At 40.4% G+C, this 19,484-nt stretch overlaps 1 protein-coding gene and 1 long non-coding RNA gene across 3 annotated transcripts; one reads left to right on the plus strand and one right to left on the minus strand.

Moving 5' to 3' along the window:
* Positions 1-2,743: 2,743 nt before the first annotated feature.
* LOC114561128 (uncharacterized) lies at positions 2,744-11,335 on the minus strand. The gene is made up of 3 exons (XR_003693317.1): positions 11,202-11,335; positions 7,837-7,973; positions 2,744-3,000 (listed from the first exon to the last, which is right to left on the minus strand). It is a non-coding gene; the product is annotated as an uncharacterized LOC114561128 (long non-coding RNA).
* nr2f6b (nuclear receptor subfamily 2, group F, member 6b) lies at positions 6,144-18,689 on the plus strand. Of its 2 annotated transcripts, none has more exons than XM_028586865.1 (5): positions 6,144-8,036; positions 9,187-9,281; positions 13,586-13,920; positions 14,857-15,103; positions 16,625-18,689. In XM_028586865.1, the coding sequence occupies exons 1-5, from the start codon at positions 7,768-7,770 to the stop codon at positions 16,897-16,899; spliced, it is 1,221 nt and encodes a 406-aa protein (XP_028442666.1). In that variant the 5' UTR covers positions 6,144-7,767; the 3' UTR covers positions 16,900-18,689. The 2 variants fall into 2 exon arrangements, with proteins under 2 accessions (XP_028442666.1, XP_028442667.1); XM_028586866.1 differs by having other exon boundaries at positions 13,589-13,920.
* The last annotated feature ends 795 nt before the right edge of the window (positions 18,690-19,484 follow it).

The raw sequence follows: 19,484 nt of genomic DNA on the forward strand, positions 1-19,484 counted from the left end.
GAAAACTCACATTCGACAGATAGTCTGCTAGCTTCTGGATTTACCCTGCAGAGATCTGAGGACCAGTTAACCATAGTCCTCATAAATCAACCAGAGTTTAAAATTCCAACACAAAGAAAGCGGAAGGTACCGGACATCCAGGCAAAAAGAGGGAAATCCGTCGGAATTTCCGGCAGCAATGGAGCAATCTCGGAAGTGGAACGTCATGGATATAGACTACATCAAAGAATTTCTAATATAGGAAGAAGTTCCACTCCCTCGTTACTTCAGGCTTCTGAACTGGTTGCAGTTCAGCCAGAGTTCCATATAGGGGGCGCTCACAGGCCAGTGCAGAATGAATGGGACTATGGAGCTATACCCCTCAAAATCCACTTTTCTCAGGATCACATTTTTTTGCATTCGAAAGGGTAGGCTAAGAGATTTTTTTTAAAGTCGCTTTTTGTTCTAAATAGCCTTTTAAAATGTCAATGACGTCATAACACATATACAGAGATACTGCTTTACGGCAAGCTCTGAGTCGCTTCTTTTTTTCTCTCGTGGCATTGACAATACAGCTAACAGGTTAGGCTCTCCCTGTCAACACACATGCTAGAAAGAGGTTTGCTAATGTTTTAAAGACCACGCCGAAATATTCACTCTGACATTCATGCTCTGCTTTGGATGCTGTCAAGCGGGATCTCCGATCGTAATCAGTCCTTCACTGACCAATCAGCATGCATTAGCAGAATGCTAGCGTGTTATGGGCAACAACGACTCACCATGTAAGAAATCAAAAGGACATAAGTACTCGTTCATTCAACTTTCGACCTATAACCCATGTTGAACTTGCAAAAACTACAATCAAATCGGAGGTTTCTCAATGACAATCAGGCGAAAGAGACACATTTAGCCGTCTAGCTCCATAGAGTCCCATTCATTTTGCACTGGACTGCGATCACCCCCAGTGGAACTCTGGTGGAACTGCAACCAAATTCGGTACAATGGGGCTGAATAGGGAGTGGAACGGCTTTCCGTAGACCGGCTTTGACTACATGTAGGCTAACCCTTTTGCATGTTAAGGTTAACTTAGCATACAAACAGGAAAAAGGGGGAAATAGATAGCTAGCTTTAGTGTTGCCCAAAGTTCAAACACAACCAGAAATAAAAAGGAAACATGACATGTTTTCCTTTTTACATTTAATGCACGCACGCACACACACACACACACACGCACACTACAGTTTGTATATGGATTAAACAAACAGGATACATGTTAATTAGTGAGCTTCAGAGGTGCTGGTAGACATGTTTTTTAATCTGCGGACAGTCCAGGCTAGCTGTTTCCCCCTGACTGTATGCTAAGCTAAGCTACTTGCCCCCTTTCTATAGCTCCACAGACTTATTAGCACACAAACATAAGAGTGATTTCAATCTTCTTATCTCAGCATTTAAATAACTATTAACTACTAACTATAGGTATTTACCAAAATGTAGAATTATTCCCCAAAATGAGAAATATTTTATGTAATCTGGAAAAAATGGGTACTTACAACATAAGTGGTATTTCCATAAAGTGTGGAAAATGCTTAATGTAACTTTAAATTTATTGAAATTTAAACAGGAATATTGTTAAGAACAGAGTTAATTTGGTTGAGTTAGAGCAATTTGGTTTAAACTCATTTTATAAGGTATCTTATCTTTACAGCAGACACATGGATGAAAAAAGCTCCACTGCTGTTACAGTAAACACGTCTATCGACTCCTCTGCAAACAATGGGTTCATACCTTGTTCACGGCGAACACAAGATAACTGATTTGAATGACAACAACACGCACCAAATGTGAAGTTTCCCACCATCCTGGGTAGGTCCTGGGCGGGGAGGAGGGCAAATATTGATTGGACGCCGTGTGTTGCTCTGGAGTCACCCCAGCAGATGTTTTTCTTTGGCAAGTTCCACTGCCCTGTGTATTTTATATTGCTCCGTCATTCACTTGAGGTCAAAGGCCCGAGGATAGAGAGAGTGTTGTGAGAAGGGAGAGAGAGAGAGAGACAGAGAGAAATAAAAAGAAAGAGAGAGAGAGGGGGTGTGATTTTCCCTCTGGCCTCTAGGCCAAAGGGCAGTAGGGGCTAATGAGGAAGGAGCAGGGAATCATGTGCTGTTGTTCACCCAGAGTTACTCCTCAGAGTTAAAGTTTAACCCCAGTTTTCAAATTCCTCTGCACCTTAACTAATGCAGTTAACACACTTCCAGACCAATAATTAGACCACCATTTGTGTGTGTGTGTGTGTGTGTGTGTGTGTGTGTGTGTGTGTGTGTGTGTGTGTGTGTGTGTGTGTCGGTGGGTGGGTGCGTGAGTGCGTGCGTGCGTGCGTGCGTGCGTGCATGTGTGCATGTTCAAACTTTAACTCAAACAATGGGAGAAAACATTTGAGGCCAAAGTGTGTAAAACATATGATAAACTGCCCACACACAAGCTCACGTAAAACAATGTCCATGCTATCAGTGAACCAGTCCATCCAGCCAGATGATGAGAGACAAACTAAATTATATAAACATAGCTGTTTAGCAATTTAACCACTCATATTTTAAATGTTATAATAAATATCACATAGTGCCAATGCCAATACACTGATGGAACAACAATAGTCGATTGCAAGCCAATATTTCAGCGTCATCTATTGTAAATACTGTATGTTCATTTGATGCAGATATGCAGCCATGCTTGAATAAATATTTTGTGTAAAATAAAGCACAAGTAAATATTATGTGAAAATGTTTTTTCTATTTAATTATTTTTAAACAAACTGGGGAGATATAAAAGGATTACATTGGAGGTGTGTTGTCATATCCCTGTGCATGTGTGTGTGGCATGTGTGTGTGTGTGTGTGTGTGCAGTGTTCAGGTGAGTGAACTAAAGGTTTGTCTGCTTCACTCTGGTGGCTCTGGCCTCCTTACTGTGTTGAGAATGCACAGACTCCGCCACACTCGACTTCACGCTGAGAGCAGCTGCATTCCTGACCTGCAGTTCAAAGAGAAAAAAAACACACACACAAACACACACACGCACACACTAACTTTCAGATATAAAGGGCATATGTACTTGTGCACAAACGCATGTGCACGCTCCGTCTCAGACATACAAAATACACATTTCAAAGCACAGTGACACTTCTATAATCGCTATATGTGCATATATACACACTCAAACATACATGAATGCACTGTGTCAACACAATAGCTGCAAACATGGACACACCGGTTTCAATCTCATACACCAACGCTGTACAGAATCCAGGCGATAAAAACGTAGGAAAGGTCAAAGGTCCAACCTCCTTGATCCACACTACACTTATCACTGTGATCTGCTTTATTATGACTGATAATACCAAATTATTTTGTTATTAGACATGGTCACAATTATCATTTGCAATCATTTGTCTTATTAATTATTCAGAAAATATGTAGTTATGAAAAATCTTTAGCATTTAAAAAATACAGAGCGTACGTACATATTCTATTTCAGTCAAGGTTATTTTTGTATATGCTTTACTATTAATGAGTTTGTTTTAAATTAGTCAGTGTATTTTTAATTTGTTTCCTCTCTACATTTGAACTGATCCAGGTTTGATTTGGTTAAGTTTTTTTATGTTGTAATCTGTCATGAGATAAATCCACTTAGTTTGCTACACTTTTAGATTCAGCAGAAATGAAAATGTCACCAAATTGCATTTTATATTAGATTAAAATGTATTTTGTGATAAAGTAGCAGCGCATATACCATTTAATTTTAATCTGTCACAACTCACAGTGACGTTGACATCTAACAAACTTAGGATGGATAGGAGGATGTCTACAAAATAAATGCAACATGTTTCTTTGGTTGAGTGTCCCTGTAAAAGAAGACTGTACATTTTATTATCCTTATATTCCTCTTCCCAGAAAATAATTTCTCATTTACTATAACTTTGAGCTTTAAAAAAAAAAACCTATGACAGTTACACTTAAGATATAGTAAAGTTGTACTATTTAAACATAGTGTACGACTAAATCTTTACATATCCAAATCTTGAGGGTTTATGAGTAAATATCAAACACTATCCCACATGGTCCGACCCCTGCTAATGCACATACACAGAGGCTTAAAGGACAGCACTAATTCAACTTACAGCAGCTTAACTTGGCCCCGATAACCTCTTAACCAAACAAAAGACCTATCCATGCACAATGAGTCTGGCTGTGACGGATGAGGGTTTAAGTTACCTTATGCTCACATTTAAAAAGGCTCAATTAACGTCACTGACAAAAAATTGCGTAAAAGAAATCCTTCCCCTTCCTTTCAGCCTTGTTATAAACTTTTACCTCTTTGCTCCTTTGACATTCATACATCTTCTGAGACAAAACACTCCTTTGAAGAACGCAAGGACAAAATGTTTTGTCATGCTGGGGGAATTCCTGTAAAACCAAGTGATGAGCAAACACTTTTTGGTACACAGAGGTTCTTTTAACCAGGCATGCTTAGAAGTGAATACCTCCTCTGTGGGTTTTCTTTTTCGCCTGCGTTTGGAGGCTGTTATTGGAAACTTGGATGCAGGCCCTGATTGTTTATTTTGTCCTCCCTTCACATGACAATGGTGAAATTCCAAAAGATCATTGCCAACTGCCAAGACGATAGATGAGTTACACAGCAAATTATAGTTAATAAAACAGGAGTAGTATATGCATGTAACAATACCTTTCTTTGTGCCATGAATGGTTTACAGTCTATCTTTAAGGGGCAATCTGCCGATTTCGCATATCAGTTTACTCAACAAGAGTACTAAAAGTAATAAAACAGCAAACCTGTCTCTTAAAAACTACATTTACATACTCTTAATCTGGACCAGCAAATACGTTTAGAAGAAAATGTATATTTATATTTGTATTTATAATTAGGAAACTTTAACTAACATATGTAGCAAGGTGCCAAATGTTAAGTAGCATGTTCACTGACAATATATTCCATTGCTTTTCCTATTATACCTACCCGTAGCAACTAAAGCATAATGAAACATTTTTTTGTGGTTGCAGGAATCAGGATGAGAGCCCCAGTCGCCACTGTCAAAGTCCGGCACTTTGTAAGCCTATCATCCATCACGAACACCTCCCTACAACTTGCGTGTACTTCGGAATTGTAGTATATTACTGTGAGGGCAGGCTTATGCTGTAAAATAGCTGTTTTGTATGATGTGTTCAGACCTGTATAGTTGTTCCAAATGGCCACACTGGAAGGAAACTACGGCATAGTTAAGGTTGGGGAAAGATCGTGTTTAAAAATCTGGTTATGGTTTGATTAGAAAGTTAAAACACACTGTTGGTTAGGGTTGGGGAAACATTATGGTTACAGTTAATGAAAACACAATAGTTAATGGCAGGTCTGTGAACTCTCCTTTCCTGCATGAAGGTTGGGCGTGCTACAACCACCCACCACCCTGACCTCCACACACTTTCCACCTCACTGGGTACACAACTATACTTCCTACGTTGGCTCTGAACATTGGCATTGGAAGTAAATCGTGAAATGCAGAATCATCCAGTGTGGACGTACACACTGGGTTGGTTGCAACTTGTCTCGCCAGTCCAACAACTTCATGGGCATACAATACTATTTTAAAATGTGGACGCAAAAACACAACCAGTACCACCCAGGATGCAGCAGTTCACCAGGATTTCTGGCATCCTTCACACAGACCTGTGAGTGTGTGCAGCAGGTGTGAAAAGGAGCCAGTGGCGTATCATATAACCTTTTGACTCTAAAACAACAGGCCCTCCCTGTTATTATTGAGTCAACAAAGTCGGAGAAATTCTTTGGGATTAGAGTGAAGTGGAGAACATGAGTGTGAGTGCCATGCGCTTGCTGTGTGTTCGACCAGAGCCCCCCACGTTTTACGGCAGTGTTAGGGTTAACTCCCCCCTTTGCTCCCAGCCTGGCCCGGGGTCAGGGGGGAAACAGGCAGCCAGTCAGGCGGCCAGGCATTCTTTCTGTGTGTTTGTGAGTGTGTGTGCTGCAGCCCATTCTGTGCTCTTTGACTCTACTGGCCTTATAAGGCATCCAGTGCCATGGCAACGGCAGGGCTTGAATAGCAGTGTCAAATCCCCTAGCACACAGACACACGCTCGCTCTCCCTAAAGGAGGGAGCCAGGCAGAGACACACAGAGGATTGAGAGGAGCAGGAGAGGTGGCTATCTCTGGGCTGCTCTCCACTGCAGCGTCTGGCTTTCACTAAAAGGTCTATGACCGTGTTTTTCCTGCGCTTGTTTGCCTAATTTATTCCTGCCGAGGCCAGCAGAAAGAAAGGCGGAACAGAGAAGAAGAAAAAAAGGACGGGCAGAATAGTAAAGAGTGCAACAGTACACCCTGACTTGCTGACAGGGAATGCAGAAAGGTTCTGGCCTCTGGTTGTTACTGCTGGATGGACAAGCACTGACAAAACAAGAGACAAGACTTTGTGGGCTTTGAGAAAGGGGGAGATTTCTCAACTCTGCTTTTTGTTCTGGCTCGTTGTTGTTTTACTGTGACATTTGAGCCTCTGACACGACAGACTCGGAAGAGTTGGGGGAGCCACCAGAAAACATCATAACACCACAGACACAGAAGAGGAGGAACTATTTGATGAAATTTGTTGCTGCAGAGACCACAAAGACATTACTCCAGGAGTGAAAGCAGTGTATCGTCTTTCTCAACACTTATTTAACTATCAAGTGTGGAATCGGTTTCAGTTGGATGTTTTTGGCTATTTATCTGGCACAGAGGTGTTCCTGAGCCAAAACACTTATTGTATATAAAAGCTGAAGTGACTCAGTGGTTGTGTCCTTTCAGAATACCAAAGAAAGAAACAAAAACCCAATTTCCAAAACTCCCCACAAGCCTTTTTTTCTTTTCTTTTGGGGACGTATGACTGAGCATTTCCAGAGCAAAACATGATCTTATTTTTCCTCTTCATCACTATAACCTTTGCTTCTATAACAGCCCCGACAAGTCAAGAGTGAGTCTGGACTAGAACTGCCTCAGATCAGCAGATAACACATCTGCACGGCAGGAACTGGTTGGACTAGTTTATAAGTTGGAGGAGAGGGCAGGGCAGTTTAACCCTGCCTGAAGGAGAGCTGTGTTTTATTTTCCTCCCACTTGCTTATCCTTTTGGGGAGAAAGTTGAGTGCTGAGAGAGGGGCAGAGCTTATTTTTCATTTGGAGAGCGACTCTGTTTTGTCCCTTGTCACTATGCTTAGGGATAGGTGAGGTGTTTATCTTTTTACTTCTTCCAGGGGGGAGACGGAGAGAGAAAGTGGGAGGGAGAAAGAGTCAAAGTGTAATTTATTGTTTCCAGTGAAAAGAGCAAGGCTGCACCCTTTTTTCCTGCTTGAACTCTGAACCACTCAATGTGTGTCTGAAGTTTTCTCAGACCTTGGGAGCCATTGATACGAGGTCAGGGTAGAGAACACAAGAAGGAAAGACAGGAACAGAGAGAGCAGAGGGAATAAAGAAGAGCGAGAGAGAAAACAGCACTGGGAAAGACCTCCAGGTCATTACAACCAGACGCCAAAGGGGAGAAAGGTCAACACGGGAGAGTCCGGGACGACTTTTTATCCCACTTCTAGATTCTTTTGGACAAAGCCTGCCTTTAATACAAATCTGGAGCCACTCTTTTCTTGTCTGGGACCAGTTTTTAGACTTTGAGGGTAGTTTGAAGCTGGGGGAGAGGGCGCGTCTGTGTATGATCTACTCACAGGGCTGCGTGTTTCAAAGAATATGGCCATGGTGAGCGGGGGATGGGGCAACCCCAACGGGGACACTAATGGACTGGGGGAGAAGGCTTACCTGAGAAGGGAGGAAGAGGAGAGCTCGCCTCAGGCCGGGAGCAGCGATGTAGACGTCGGGGACGAGGACAAGGCTTGCGTGGTGGACTGTGTGGTGTGCGGGGACAAGTCCAGCGGGAAGCACTACGGCGTGTTCACCTGCGAGGGATGCAAGAGCTTCTTTAAGAGGAGCATCAGACGAAACCTTAACTACTCCTGCAGGTAAGGGCTGCTGGGAGATTCACACATATGTATTGTCTTTGTTAATAGTTTGAACAGTAGAGTTAAAGTACACATTTATTTTGCTCACTCTTCTTGTTGCACTAAAGTGTCTCTTATGGTAACACTTTACATGATTCACTTTACATTTAATAAACGGTTTATAACACACTTTAAGGTAGTTGTAAGCCGATTTGTCAACAACTATAACTCCTCCTTTGGCACCCTTAAGTGGAGGTAGGTCATAGAGGTAGGTGTATAAACAGTAATGAGTGACAATATAGTAATAATATGAAATATGTCTTCAAGTTATAATTGTTGTACATTACTGTACAACAATAAAAGCTTAAACATGTCCTTTTATCTGTGTACAACTACATTATAGTGTGTTGTTAACCATTTTGTAAATGTTTAAATAATTTCCCTGAGGGGATCAATAAAGTATTCTGATTCTGATATATAGTGCTTATGAATGCTAAATGTAGCGGGGTACAAAGTAAATGTACTGTCTTTTTTTTAAGCCATTATATAGTCATTCACATGAATGAAAGACACAGCAGATTAGTCCATTTCTCACTCCAGAGCGATATGCTCCAACCTTGGATGTGTCTGACAAACAGCCTAAGGAGAAAAAAAAGAAATGAAATGAAAGCCCTGAAGGTCAGTCATGTGAGGATGGATTGCCTCAGAAGGTCAACATTCCCATTATTCTTCACAACAGGAACCCAATGTTGCAACTCAATTCTTTGCTCTTGCTAAGACTACTCTCAGCCTCTGAATGTAGTCATTCCTTCCACATAATAATGCACCAACTGTGAATGAGGTGTCTTTTCAATCAGTTTGTCACATACGGGACTAAAAAGGTCTCTCTGTGAAATGTTGGCAGACCTTGTTCTGCTGTAAAAAGGCAACACAAGGGCGTGTAAGGCCGATGATTTATAAAGGTCACAGCCTTGATAGCTTTTCAGCCACGCCAGCTCACACAGTTCACTCACCATAGGGGTCAGTGAGGGGGAGAGAGAGGGAGGAAGAGAAAGAAAGGGGGGAGACAAAGATGTAAATGCAAAGTTTTTTTGATGTATTCATTCTTTACTAATAGAAAATGAAATGCTTTTCACATTAAGTGGTTGAACTTTTTGTTTCCTTTGTGCAGATCAAATCGAGAATGCCAAATCGACCAGCATCACCGCAACCAGTGCCAATACTGCCGTCTGAAGAAATGTTTCCGTGTAGGAATGCGCAAAGAAGGTATCAAAGCTCCGTCATCCTTGTGCACAGCAGGTTAAAGGTATTTTCTTTTAGGATTAGGCCTAGTAGACAAATGAAGAGGTAAAAAAAAATCGATAGATTTCACAGTGGTGAAAGATGCTTTACTTAAATCTGCACTATCTAAACAATGGATTAAAAGACTATGTGCTACCTAATGACAAACCTACAGGCATTTAACACCTGACTCTGTTGTTCCCCTCTTTCAGCTCATTGTTTCGGTTTTACAGGCCAACTTAACTGGTTTGGTTCGCTCTCATTAGCGATGTTTCCATAAACAACAGGCAAATGTTTTCAGCACCAAAAACCTCTGATGAACTCATCTTTAGACTGCGTGGCAAACACCAAACAGCAGATGGACAAAGTTAGAGACTAGCTGCCTGGTGTGAACATAGTGTAGCATTTATAGCAGCTAGAGAGCCAGATATTTCCCTCAGGAGTTGGTAGACCAAAAACAGAGCTAAAAGAGAGTGAATATTGGACTTGCCTCTAAATGGACACTATGATGCTCCTTAACTGCTGGATGTGTAAATGAGCAACTGCTTGCTAACACATTTGCCATATCAACTTAAAACGTGATATTACGATTTGTCAGTGTTGTTTACAACTTGTTGCGCTGCCCCCAAGTGGTCAAAAAGATAAATGCAGGTTGAGGTAAAAGTTTAATGTAGAACCTTTACTTTTAGAGTTCACAGCTTCTACTTTTTCAACATTTACTTAAGTAGGCTAAAGTACAGAAGTATGATCAGCAAATTACATTAAAGTATTAAAAGTAGGCCTAAATGCTATCAATCAATGCTATGTTATCATCATTATTACTAATGCAATGTTTAGGCAGCATCTTTGTAGTTGGTTTAGGTGGAGTGGAGACAATTGTGAGTATACTGTTGAATAGTTAAATCTTTAATAATTTTTTATATTTGATAATTTTTTAATATCTTGATCTTCAAAGTAACTGAAGCTGTCAAATAGCCTAGGCTACACAGTGGAGTACCAAAAAATAGAAAAATAAAAGTAGCCTATCACATTTCCTCCTGAAATTTAGTGGAATGGTATAAAGTAAGATAAAATGGAAGTCAAGCAGAGTAGCTTACAAATACATCAAAGTTGTACTTAAGTACAGTACTTTCATCATGAACGATTAAATATGGCCGGGAGTGTCTGGGGCTCAGCGGACTGTTAAAGTGCTCATATTATGCTTTTTGGCTTTTTCCCTTTCCTTTATTGTGTTATATATCTTTTTTCTGCATGTAATAGGTTTACAAAGTGAAAAAGCCCAAAGTCCACCTGCTCCAACTCGACATTGGTGTGACAATTAGCGACATAGTGAATAAATATGAGGCCAAACGCAGCAATAATCTACTTTCTAATTCACTATAAATGAAGAACTCACCTTATAAGTAACAAGAGGTAACCCTTATCTTTAAACCTAACCGTAACCATAGACAGTATATAAGAAGACCGTAACCCGCCTCATAGCCATGGGCTCATAGCTAGCTGCTAACTTAAGAAGTGTTGCGCAGTAGGCTATGCCAGTTTTGTTCGGTGACTCACATTCGGTGACTACATTCTCGCATCTACCCTGCATGTCAGTCAGCACAGAGAGTGATTGATGGATGGATGACAAGGTAGGGAGAAAAATAGGTCAGAAACTAACTGACAGATTTATTATCAGAATGTAAATTGCTTCTGCTTCAACCATGTTTTGCTTTTACTTTAACGCATGATATTTTGCGGCTGGTTTGCCTCCTAGCTTTGGTAGCTATATGCACCAAGTTGCCCACTTATTTTTTCTACCAGTCCACCAAAATATAACAGGCTAAAATCAGCCCTGGTCTCTGCATGGAGACATAATCTTTCAAGAGAGAATCGCGATGCATCCAAAGCCCCTCACACACTAACCCGATAAACGGCCGCCGGACAGTCCGGCGGGGTCTGTGGCTCGAGTCTGTTTGGTGTGTTCCGTGCCGTTGTCCGTCGGAGGAGGGGCCCTTGGCTTTCATTTTGGCCGACCGGACACGCTCGGTCAGCTATGGTGCGTTCTTTTTGTCTTGTAATCGCGACTAGTAGCTCGAGTGACGTCACATCCATGTCGGAAAACGAATAACCTTGGGTTGTTGCATTCTTTTTGTCACACAATATTACGAGTTGGAGAAAAGATGGATTTTTGTAACATTTTTAGTAACATTTAGGGTTCTATTCACCCAGTTATTGACATATTACACAAATATATTTCACAGTTTGATACATGAAAATTACGTTTTGATTAACATTAACATTAGGCTCTGCTTTCTGCTCAAGACTCGGCTTAAAGCCGTTGTTGTCATATAGCAACCGAGCGTCTCTAGCCAATTTCAGCTGCACAAGCTACAAAATAACTAATTAGGCGGTATTTAACTCCTAATAAGACTGTAGCGACATGCCTATAGGTAGCAGTATACAGTGCTATGTGTACGACTTCTTCATTTGGTTACAACAAAGACAAAAGTGCTTAAAATTGTAGAAAACCACAATGTTTACTACGTGTGATGCACGACGTAGCCATCTTTGAAAGTGAACTCGGGGTCCTCTGAGTTCAGACGACTTGACGAGTCGTATATACGACCTTGGTGGCGTTCTTTTTGCAACTTCCGGTTCGTAAATCCGGAAAACAACTTGTAAATCGACTTTGGTGGACAAAAAGAACGCACCACTAGCACTGCTGGCAGTCGGACTCAAATGACGAGCCTTAAGAATCAATCTTTCCCCCCATCCAACAACTTATGTAGTCACTTTCCAGCACTCAGGTTTAATCCAATCATATCATCTCTTTTACATACCAAGGAACACCCTGAATCTTGTACAAACATCCTTCAGCAAAGCACAAATACCCCAAAACACACACGAATACATAAATGTCAGAAATCATTTGCAGAGAAAATGCTTACCTCGACAGAATCTGCGATCACTGACATTTCCCAGTGATCTAAGCACAATATTTATACTGTCAACCAAAGCATGTTTTCATGTTTTCGCCCCAGAGCTCGACTCCCTGCAGCTGTTGAGCTTCAGAAGGACAGAAGGCAACTGGAGGCAACCATGTTTGATTTGCATTGGAAAAACAAGTTGACAAAGTCAAAACCCCTTGAGACATCTGTGGCTCTATATATATGTGTAGCCTCTATCTATATATATATATATATATATATATATATATATATATATATATATATATATATATATATATATATATATATATATATATATATATATATATATATATATATATATATATATATATATATATATAATATCTTATCCATCTAATTACAGTTATGATTTGCTTAATGTCTGCATGGTTGATTAGTCATAAGAGATCATTCCCATTTCCCCTGGCGTGATTATTTTTATTCCAACAGTCCTACCCTTCGTCACATCACAAACTATTTCAAAAGAGTTTGTAATTGTATTCTAGTCGCCTATAACCACACTTGTATTTCCGTCTGTGTCAGTGGACACCATGAGCCACCATCGCATACATAATGTGCACTGAGGTGACAGTGTGTCAGGGGTTATATTGAGCCTGTTTAGTCATGAACATGCTGACGCAGTTGCACTGTATCCACATTACATGGAAATGTCGGTTTTACCTTTAACCCAGAAGCATATGTTTGAGAAGTTGGCATTTGGAACTAGTATATTCACTGAAATGTAAAACAACCAGTGGTGGTATTTAAAGTTTGGTGCAGGGGGAGCAGCTGTGCATTAACAGTATTAGAATATAATCAGTGTCATTCTATTACTAGGTATGAACTAAGCTTGATGCTGTTACAAGTTCATTTAGGGATCTATTTAAAAATCTAAATGTTGTCTCTACCATTACAGTACATCACATTTTGTCGCTGTCCAAAGAAAGCCATATAATTATTCTTTTCTGGAAGAATTGAAGGAGAAAGATCTTTAATGGGTTTGAAACATCTACCTACCTTGTCAGAAAGCTGACAAGATTTTTTTCTTTTCTTGATACACACTGTTTGTACAGAACAGCGACAAAATGTTCTTGAAGATTTTGAATGATGATGAGAAAAAAATTCCAGTTATGTTAGCCTACTTTAGAAATGTAAATTTATTTTCTACAACCTTTAAATCTCAATTCAAACAAAAATCTGTAATTTACTGAGTGATTGAATCAAAAGAGAACCACGACACATTTCAGAGAGAAGGACATACCTTCACCAGGATGTTCTGTCCAATTCAGTTCCTGGATCTGATTCTCATTCTGTTGTCTCTTCCCTCTTTTTCTGCAGCAGTCCAGAGGGGCCGAATCCCTCCATCTCACTCAGGTATCAGTCCCAACTCCCTGCCAGGTGGGGTTGCAGGCGCAGGCCCAGGTCATATTGGGGCGGACTTCTTCAACGGGCAGCCGGTGTCAGAGCTCATCTCCCAGCTCCTCCGGGCTGAGCCGTACCCCAGCAGCCGATACGGGACCCCGTACAGTCAGGCACAGATGCAGGCGTCTGCGAGTGGAGCCTCCGTCATGGGCATCGACAGCATCTGTGAGCTGGCCGCCCGGCTCCTCTTCAGCACCATTGAATGGGCCAGAAACATCCCATACTTTCCAGAACTGCCAGTCTCAGAGCAAGTGAGTCAAGACATACAGTAGCCTACCTGGTTACTTATTTTTTTCCTGTCTTTTCTTTAAAAAAAACAAACAAAAAAAAACAGGTTACGCTTTTAGTGCAGAGTAAAATTGAGGTGCAAATACTAAAGCTTAAACAACAAAAGCCAACATTTTAATATAAAAGTATACCTGTCTTTTCAGCCTAAACTCTAAACTGTAGTGGTGTGTACTGTAGTTCCGATGTCATACCCACTAATTGTGGCCCCCGTAGATTCATCTATTTGCCCTGATATGAGCTCAACAACAACTACACGCGTCACATCACTAAGCATGTAAACATGTTCTAGAAACCCAAAATACAATGAACCTGAAAATGAGCATGATAAGACCTTTAAAGCTTGAAATTATATGAACACATGCTCATTTACTCCTAAGTCAGCCCTGTCATTTTCACGTGTGACTCCCATAAAATAAAGCAATAACTACACATATTACAGCCTCAGTGTTGAATCGTGTTGTCGTGTTGCTAGCAGTTTTATCAAAGTGATTTTTTTAATTTTTTTTATCTTGGATTGTTCCATTTGAAGGATTTAAGAGACCTGAAGAAGTAGAAGTTTTCCCCAAAAAAAGAAAACTTAAAATTTAATTTAAGAATAAACATGATTTAATTTTTTTAATATCCCTTTACTCGCCTTATTGCCCCTCAGAATTATTACCCTTTTGCGGTCCTAGCCTCAGGATAGGCCTTTTTTTGACATGTCACAGTAGGAAAAGCACAGCCTTAATGAAGGCTGAATTCCATTTAGCTGCTTCAGTTTCAGGGTCCTGCAATTGTTCATGCTGGCTCACTGAGACAATTGAATAGAACAGAGCCTTTGTTATTCATTAACATTCATCGTTAAAAAGTCCTATTGGGACTTATTACTCTAAATGATCTTTTCTTAATCAACCTTACAGGTGGCGCTGCTTAGGCTGAGTTGGAGCGAGCTCTTCATCCTGAACGCAGCTCAGTCTGCTCTGCCTCTACACATGGCTCCTCTGCTGGCAGCTGCCGGGTTTCACTCATCTCCCATGTCTGCTGAGCGTGTGGTGTCCTTCATGGACCAGGTCAGGATTTTCCAGGACCAGGTGGACAAACTGAAGAGGCTGCAGGTGGACTCAGCCGAGTACAGCTGCCTCAAAGCCATTGCACTCTTTTCACCTGGTACGTCTCGTAGTTACAAAATCTTTATCTTTGTATCAAGGTTATCTGAGTGATGATAGCTGCTGTAACTGCCTTTACTGTAAACTGATCCCAAGTGCCTTTGTAGAAGACCAAAACAAAACTGTCTGTATTACAGTAGGCAGGGTTCAGTTTCTGGGCCCCACCAACTCCAGGGATCCTTTGATTTGACCGAATGTGACCTTTGACCTCAATGAAGAACTAAGAGAGACTTTCCTTTAAAGGAATAGTTGGATGTATGCTTAATTGCTTTCTTGCCAAGAGTTATATGAGAATGTTGACACCACTTCCATGTCCATTTAATATGAAGCTACAGCCAGATAACAGTTAGCTTAGCTTAGCTTAGTTTAGCTTAGCATAGAGACTGGAAACTCAGGGAAACAGATAGCCTGGCTTTGTACAAAGTTAACAACAGCCGCCTATACCAGCACGTCTGTAGCTCATTAATTAACACATTCTATCTTATTTGTCTAATCTATACAACAATCTAAGTCTAAGAAAGACAAATTGTGGTTTAATGGGGGGGTTAAGTGACTAGTTTTCCCCATTTCCAATTGTTGTGCTAAGCTAACTAGCTGCTGACTGTAGCTTAATATTTATCATACAGATAAGAAAGTAGGAACGATCTTCTCATCCAGCTCTGGGCAAGAAAGCAAAAAAGCATATTTCCCCCCTGAATTTCAAGCTATACCTTAAAGGGATATTTCACCGCTGGAAAAATTAATACATATTTAAATTGGGTCATTTATGTAGTAGAAATGTGAAATTGGTGCCTTCTAGACTGAGAAAAGCCAGAAAATGTGTTTGGCTCATGTGGATGAAAGACAAAAACTCCCAGAATGCACTTGCTTCGGTGTCTTACTGAAATTTGTGAAATCCATAAAATAATAAACGTTTCTCTTTACATACAATAACAGAAGATGGTAATCATTTCAAAAACGTTTTAGCTATATATGATTGTTTGATTGCTAACGTTAGCTCAAAATGCCATTCAAGTGACAGCCTTTGTTGTGTTTGATTGCTAACTTGTAGCCAGCAGCAGCAGTCATTTCAAAAACATTTTAGCTATGATTGTTTGATTGATAACGTTAGCTCATAGACTGTGCGTTAGCTCTAAAAGCCGTTAGCATCTTGGAGGCTACTTGACGCATGCGCAACTCACATCTGCACTCATTACAAAGTGACGCATGCGCGACTCAAATCTGCACTCAACTCACAAATGACAATTTTTGCGTCATCAGAGGCTTTTTTCAAGACACACAATACAGAACTTGATCAACTCATGGGGACATGAGGGAGGGAAGCACGGCCATTCGAAAATACTACCGGGTTTCTACTGATACAAAGCTTAATGCTAATCAGTGAAGTATCCCTTTAAAGAGGTCAAAAATGAATGTAAAGCATTAGTCACATAGGAGAAAAGAAGTTACAAGGGTAAAATAGAAAATAACAGAGCAACAGAAAAATCAAATAATGATAATCTTATGTTTCTCTGCCTCACAGATGCATGTGGTCTGACAGACCCAGCCCATGTGGAGTCCCTACAGGAGAAGGCCCAGGTCGCCCTAACAGAGTACGAGAGGTTGCAGTACCCCAACCAGCCGCAGCGCTTCGGCTGCTTACTGCTGCGCCTCCCGGCTCTGCGTGCCGTGCCGGCCAACCTCATCTCCCAGCTCTTCTTCATGCGACTGGTGGGCAAGACACCCATCGAGACGCTGATCCGAGACATGCAGTTATCAGGGAGCTCCATCAGCTGGCCCTATGTACCGGGACAGTAAACCCTGTTGATTCCAGAGTGAGACAGACTGAGATCAGATTGGGAGGAATCAGAGCTCACAGAATGTTATGAACACAAACTGGGATTTCAGATGTTTAAGGTCGTTGTCGTCAGCTTTTCCCACGTTAGCTCTGAAAAGTTGGAAGTCACACCAAAGCTGCTGTCAGGGAAACAAAAATGGGTAATTGTAATATATTTGCAGCACTTGTCAGTTTTGCTCTGGCCTCCGTCTGATTTCTCTGTCTCATTTTGGACAAAAACACAGGGCTTTAATTAAAATGAAGACTCTAACATGAGGCCATGTGCCTGTACTACCTCTTCCCAGATCACCCTTAATGTGACTCCGTTTTAACCCAGGCTCTGTGTTTCCCCTCTGCTTTGTTTTTCAAGTGAAAATGAAGCCATAGCAGCGCCACTTTTACAGGCAGAGCTTTATATCGGAGACATGTCGTGCAAATCATACCTAAGTCGTGTCATGTTTGATAAGTGGGATAAAAATATCACACTTTTTTACCAAATGTATTTGTGAAGATATATCAAAGTATCAACTTTTACAGCATTTAAACAAAGAAGAGGCATGGGAATTGTATTGTATGTCATACTTTATGAAGTACTGTATATACAAGACATGTATGTTATGTACTTAAAGAGAAGTTAAGGGAAATACGCTTATGATCATTTGATGAGAAGATTGATTCCACATAGACAGTACTGCTAGACAGTAAATGTGAAGACAGAAGTCTTTATGCTAAGCTAAGCTAACCAGCTGCTGGGTTGAGCTCTGTATTTACTGTACTCTCTGCAAATAGAAGTGAATAACCATATTTCTTAAAATGTAAAGCTATTCCTTTAATATAGTATGTTATACAATAATGTGCTTGCGTGTGAATGTACTTAAACACACCCTGGCTCCTCAGACAGTCACATCCCTGTTAAACATTATTACCTCATGTTTTATACATCAAAGACAAAGATTGTATATTCATGTGCTAAAGATAAATACAAAGGGATCAAGGCATCTTTATCAGAAACCAGAAACACTAATATTCCTCTATAGACTTGTCTGTCCACCAGACTTTGGCCAAAATATATTTGTTTGAAATGCAATGCTTAATGATTGAAGGGCGCCCAAAGTTTGACATATTATTTACAGAAATCTACAGCTTAGTCAAGTGACTCAAGTTTCTGGTTAATCTCCAACTGGAGACTGTTTCCTTTACTTTTATAAGAGCAGAGGTAATTCATTCTCATTTCTTTTTACACATGGTCCCATTGCAGAAGCAGTGTGACAAAGCACGGCCTAACGTGGACAGAGGTCACTTTCAGATAATTATGCTTGTGCAAGGTACTCTGAGTGTTGTAAGTGTTGTAAAGGTTATGGTGTTTGTTGATACTGAGATAAAGGGTACTTAGTAGTTACATTCATGAGTGTTATTGCCATGAAGTGCAGCTCAATGTGACAAATGTTTTCTTACCAAATTAACTGACTGAAAGGAAAGACAGTGTGGGGACAAATGTGTTTTTGGTATGACTTATTGTACTACCCATAAAAAAGGCAACAATGATCACCAATGCTTTCAAACAACTTCATCATCAGCACTTCATGCTGTCCTTCAGTCACTTTTTGTGTTATTTGTTGGAATATAAACGGTAGTGATTTGACTGTGTAAAGCTTTACTTTTAAAAGAAGCATGTTTTTTATGAACATGCCAAACCTAAAAAATGCAAAAGAAGTTCATATGAATGATTCTTTTTTGCATTATTAGAAATAAAAGTATGCACATTCGTTCAGTGGGTGACTTGGATATCTGAGACATTAAGACAATAAGTCAAAACACTTTGCCAGTAATTTTGATTACAAAGTTGCTGATTGGAACTGAAATAATCAAGTAATCCAAAAGAAATTGAGAAAAACAAAAAGGCAAATATTTGTTGGTTCCAGTTTTTTGAGTTTTGCACTGTTGATCGGACAAAACAAGACATTTGAAGATGTCACCTTCTCCTCTCAGAACTTGTGATGGGCCTTTTTCACTGTTTGTGACATTTTGTAGTAAATTATTAAGCAATTAATTGCAAAAACAAACAGATGAACAGATAATGAAAATAATTGTTAGTTGCAGCTGTATTTCTGATATTGGACGTACACATGCAGTCAATTTTATGTATAGCCCAATATCACAAAAATGTATTTGGCTCAAGGGGCTTTACAATCTGTACGGTATACAACACCCTCTGTCATTTTTGACCCTCGCTTAAAGAAAAACTCCCCAAAAATTGTCTTTTAACATGGATGAAATTGCATGTTTGGGGTGGAGTGCCACCCCGTGCCCCCCTTCTAGCCCCTCCCCTGCCTGCCGGAGATAATACTAAAGCAAAAAATAAAAGCATAAAAAAGTGCATTTTCAATAGGGACACAGCAAACAGTGGTGCTGAACAGCTTTGGTAAAAGAGTTTTAAAGTAGTTTACCAAAAGAGGGCAGCAGCAGCTTACCTTAAGCTGACTGTGATTGGATCACCAGTTTTCCCTGAAGTTCCCTTGCTCTCCCTGCTGGACGCTCACTGCAGATGCACAGAGCTACAGACATC

Source organism: Perca flavescens, chromosome 9, assembly GCF_004354835.1.
Source record: "Perca flavescens isolate YP-PL-M2 chromosome 9, PFLA_1.0, whole genome shotgun sequence".
In the NCBI taxonomy this organism is placed as follows: domain Eukaryota; kingdom Metazoa; phylum Chordata; class Actinopteri; order Perciformes; family Percidae; genus Perca; species Perca flavescens.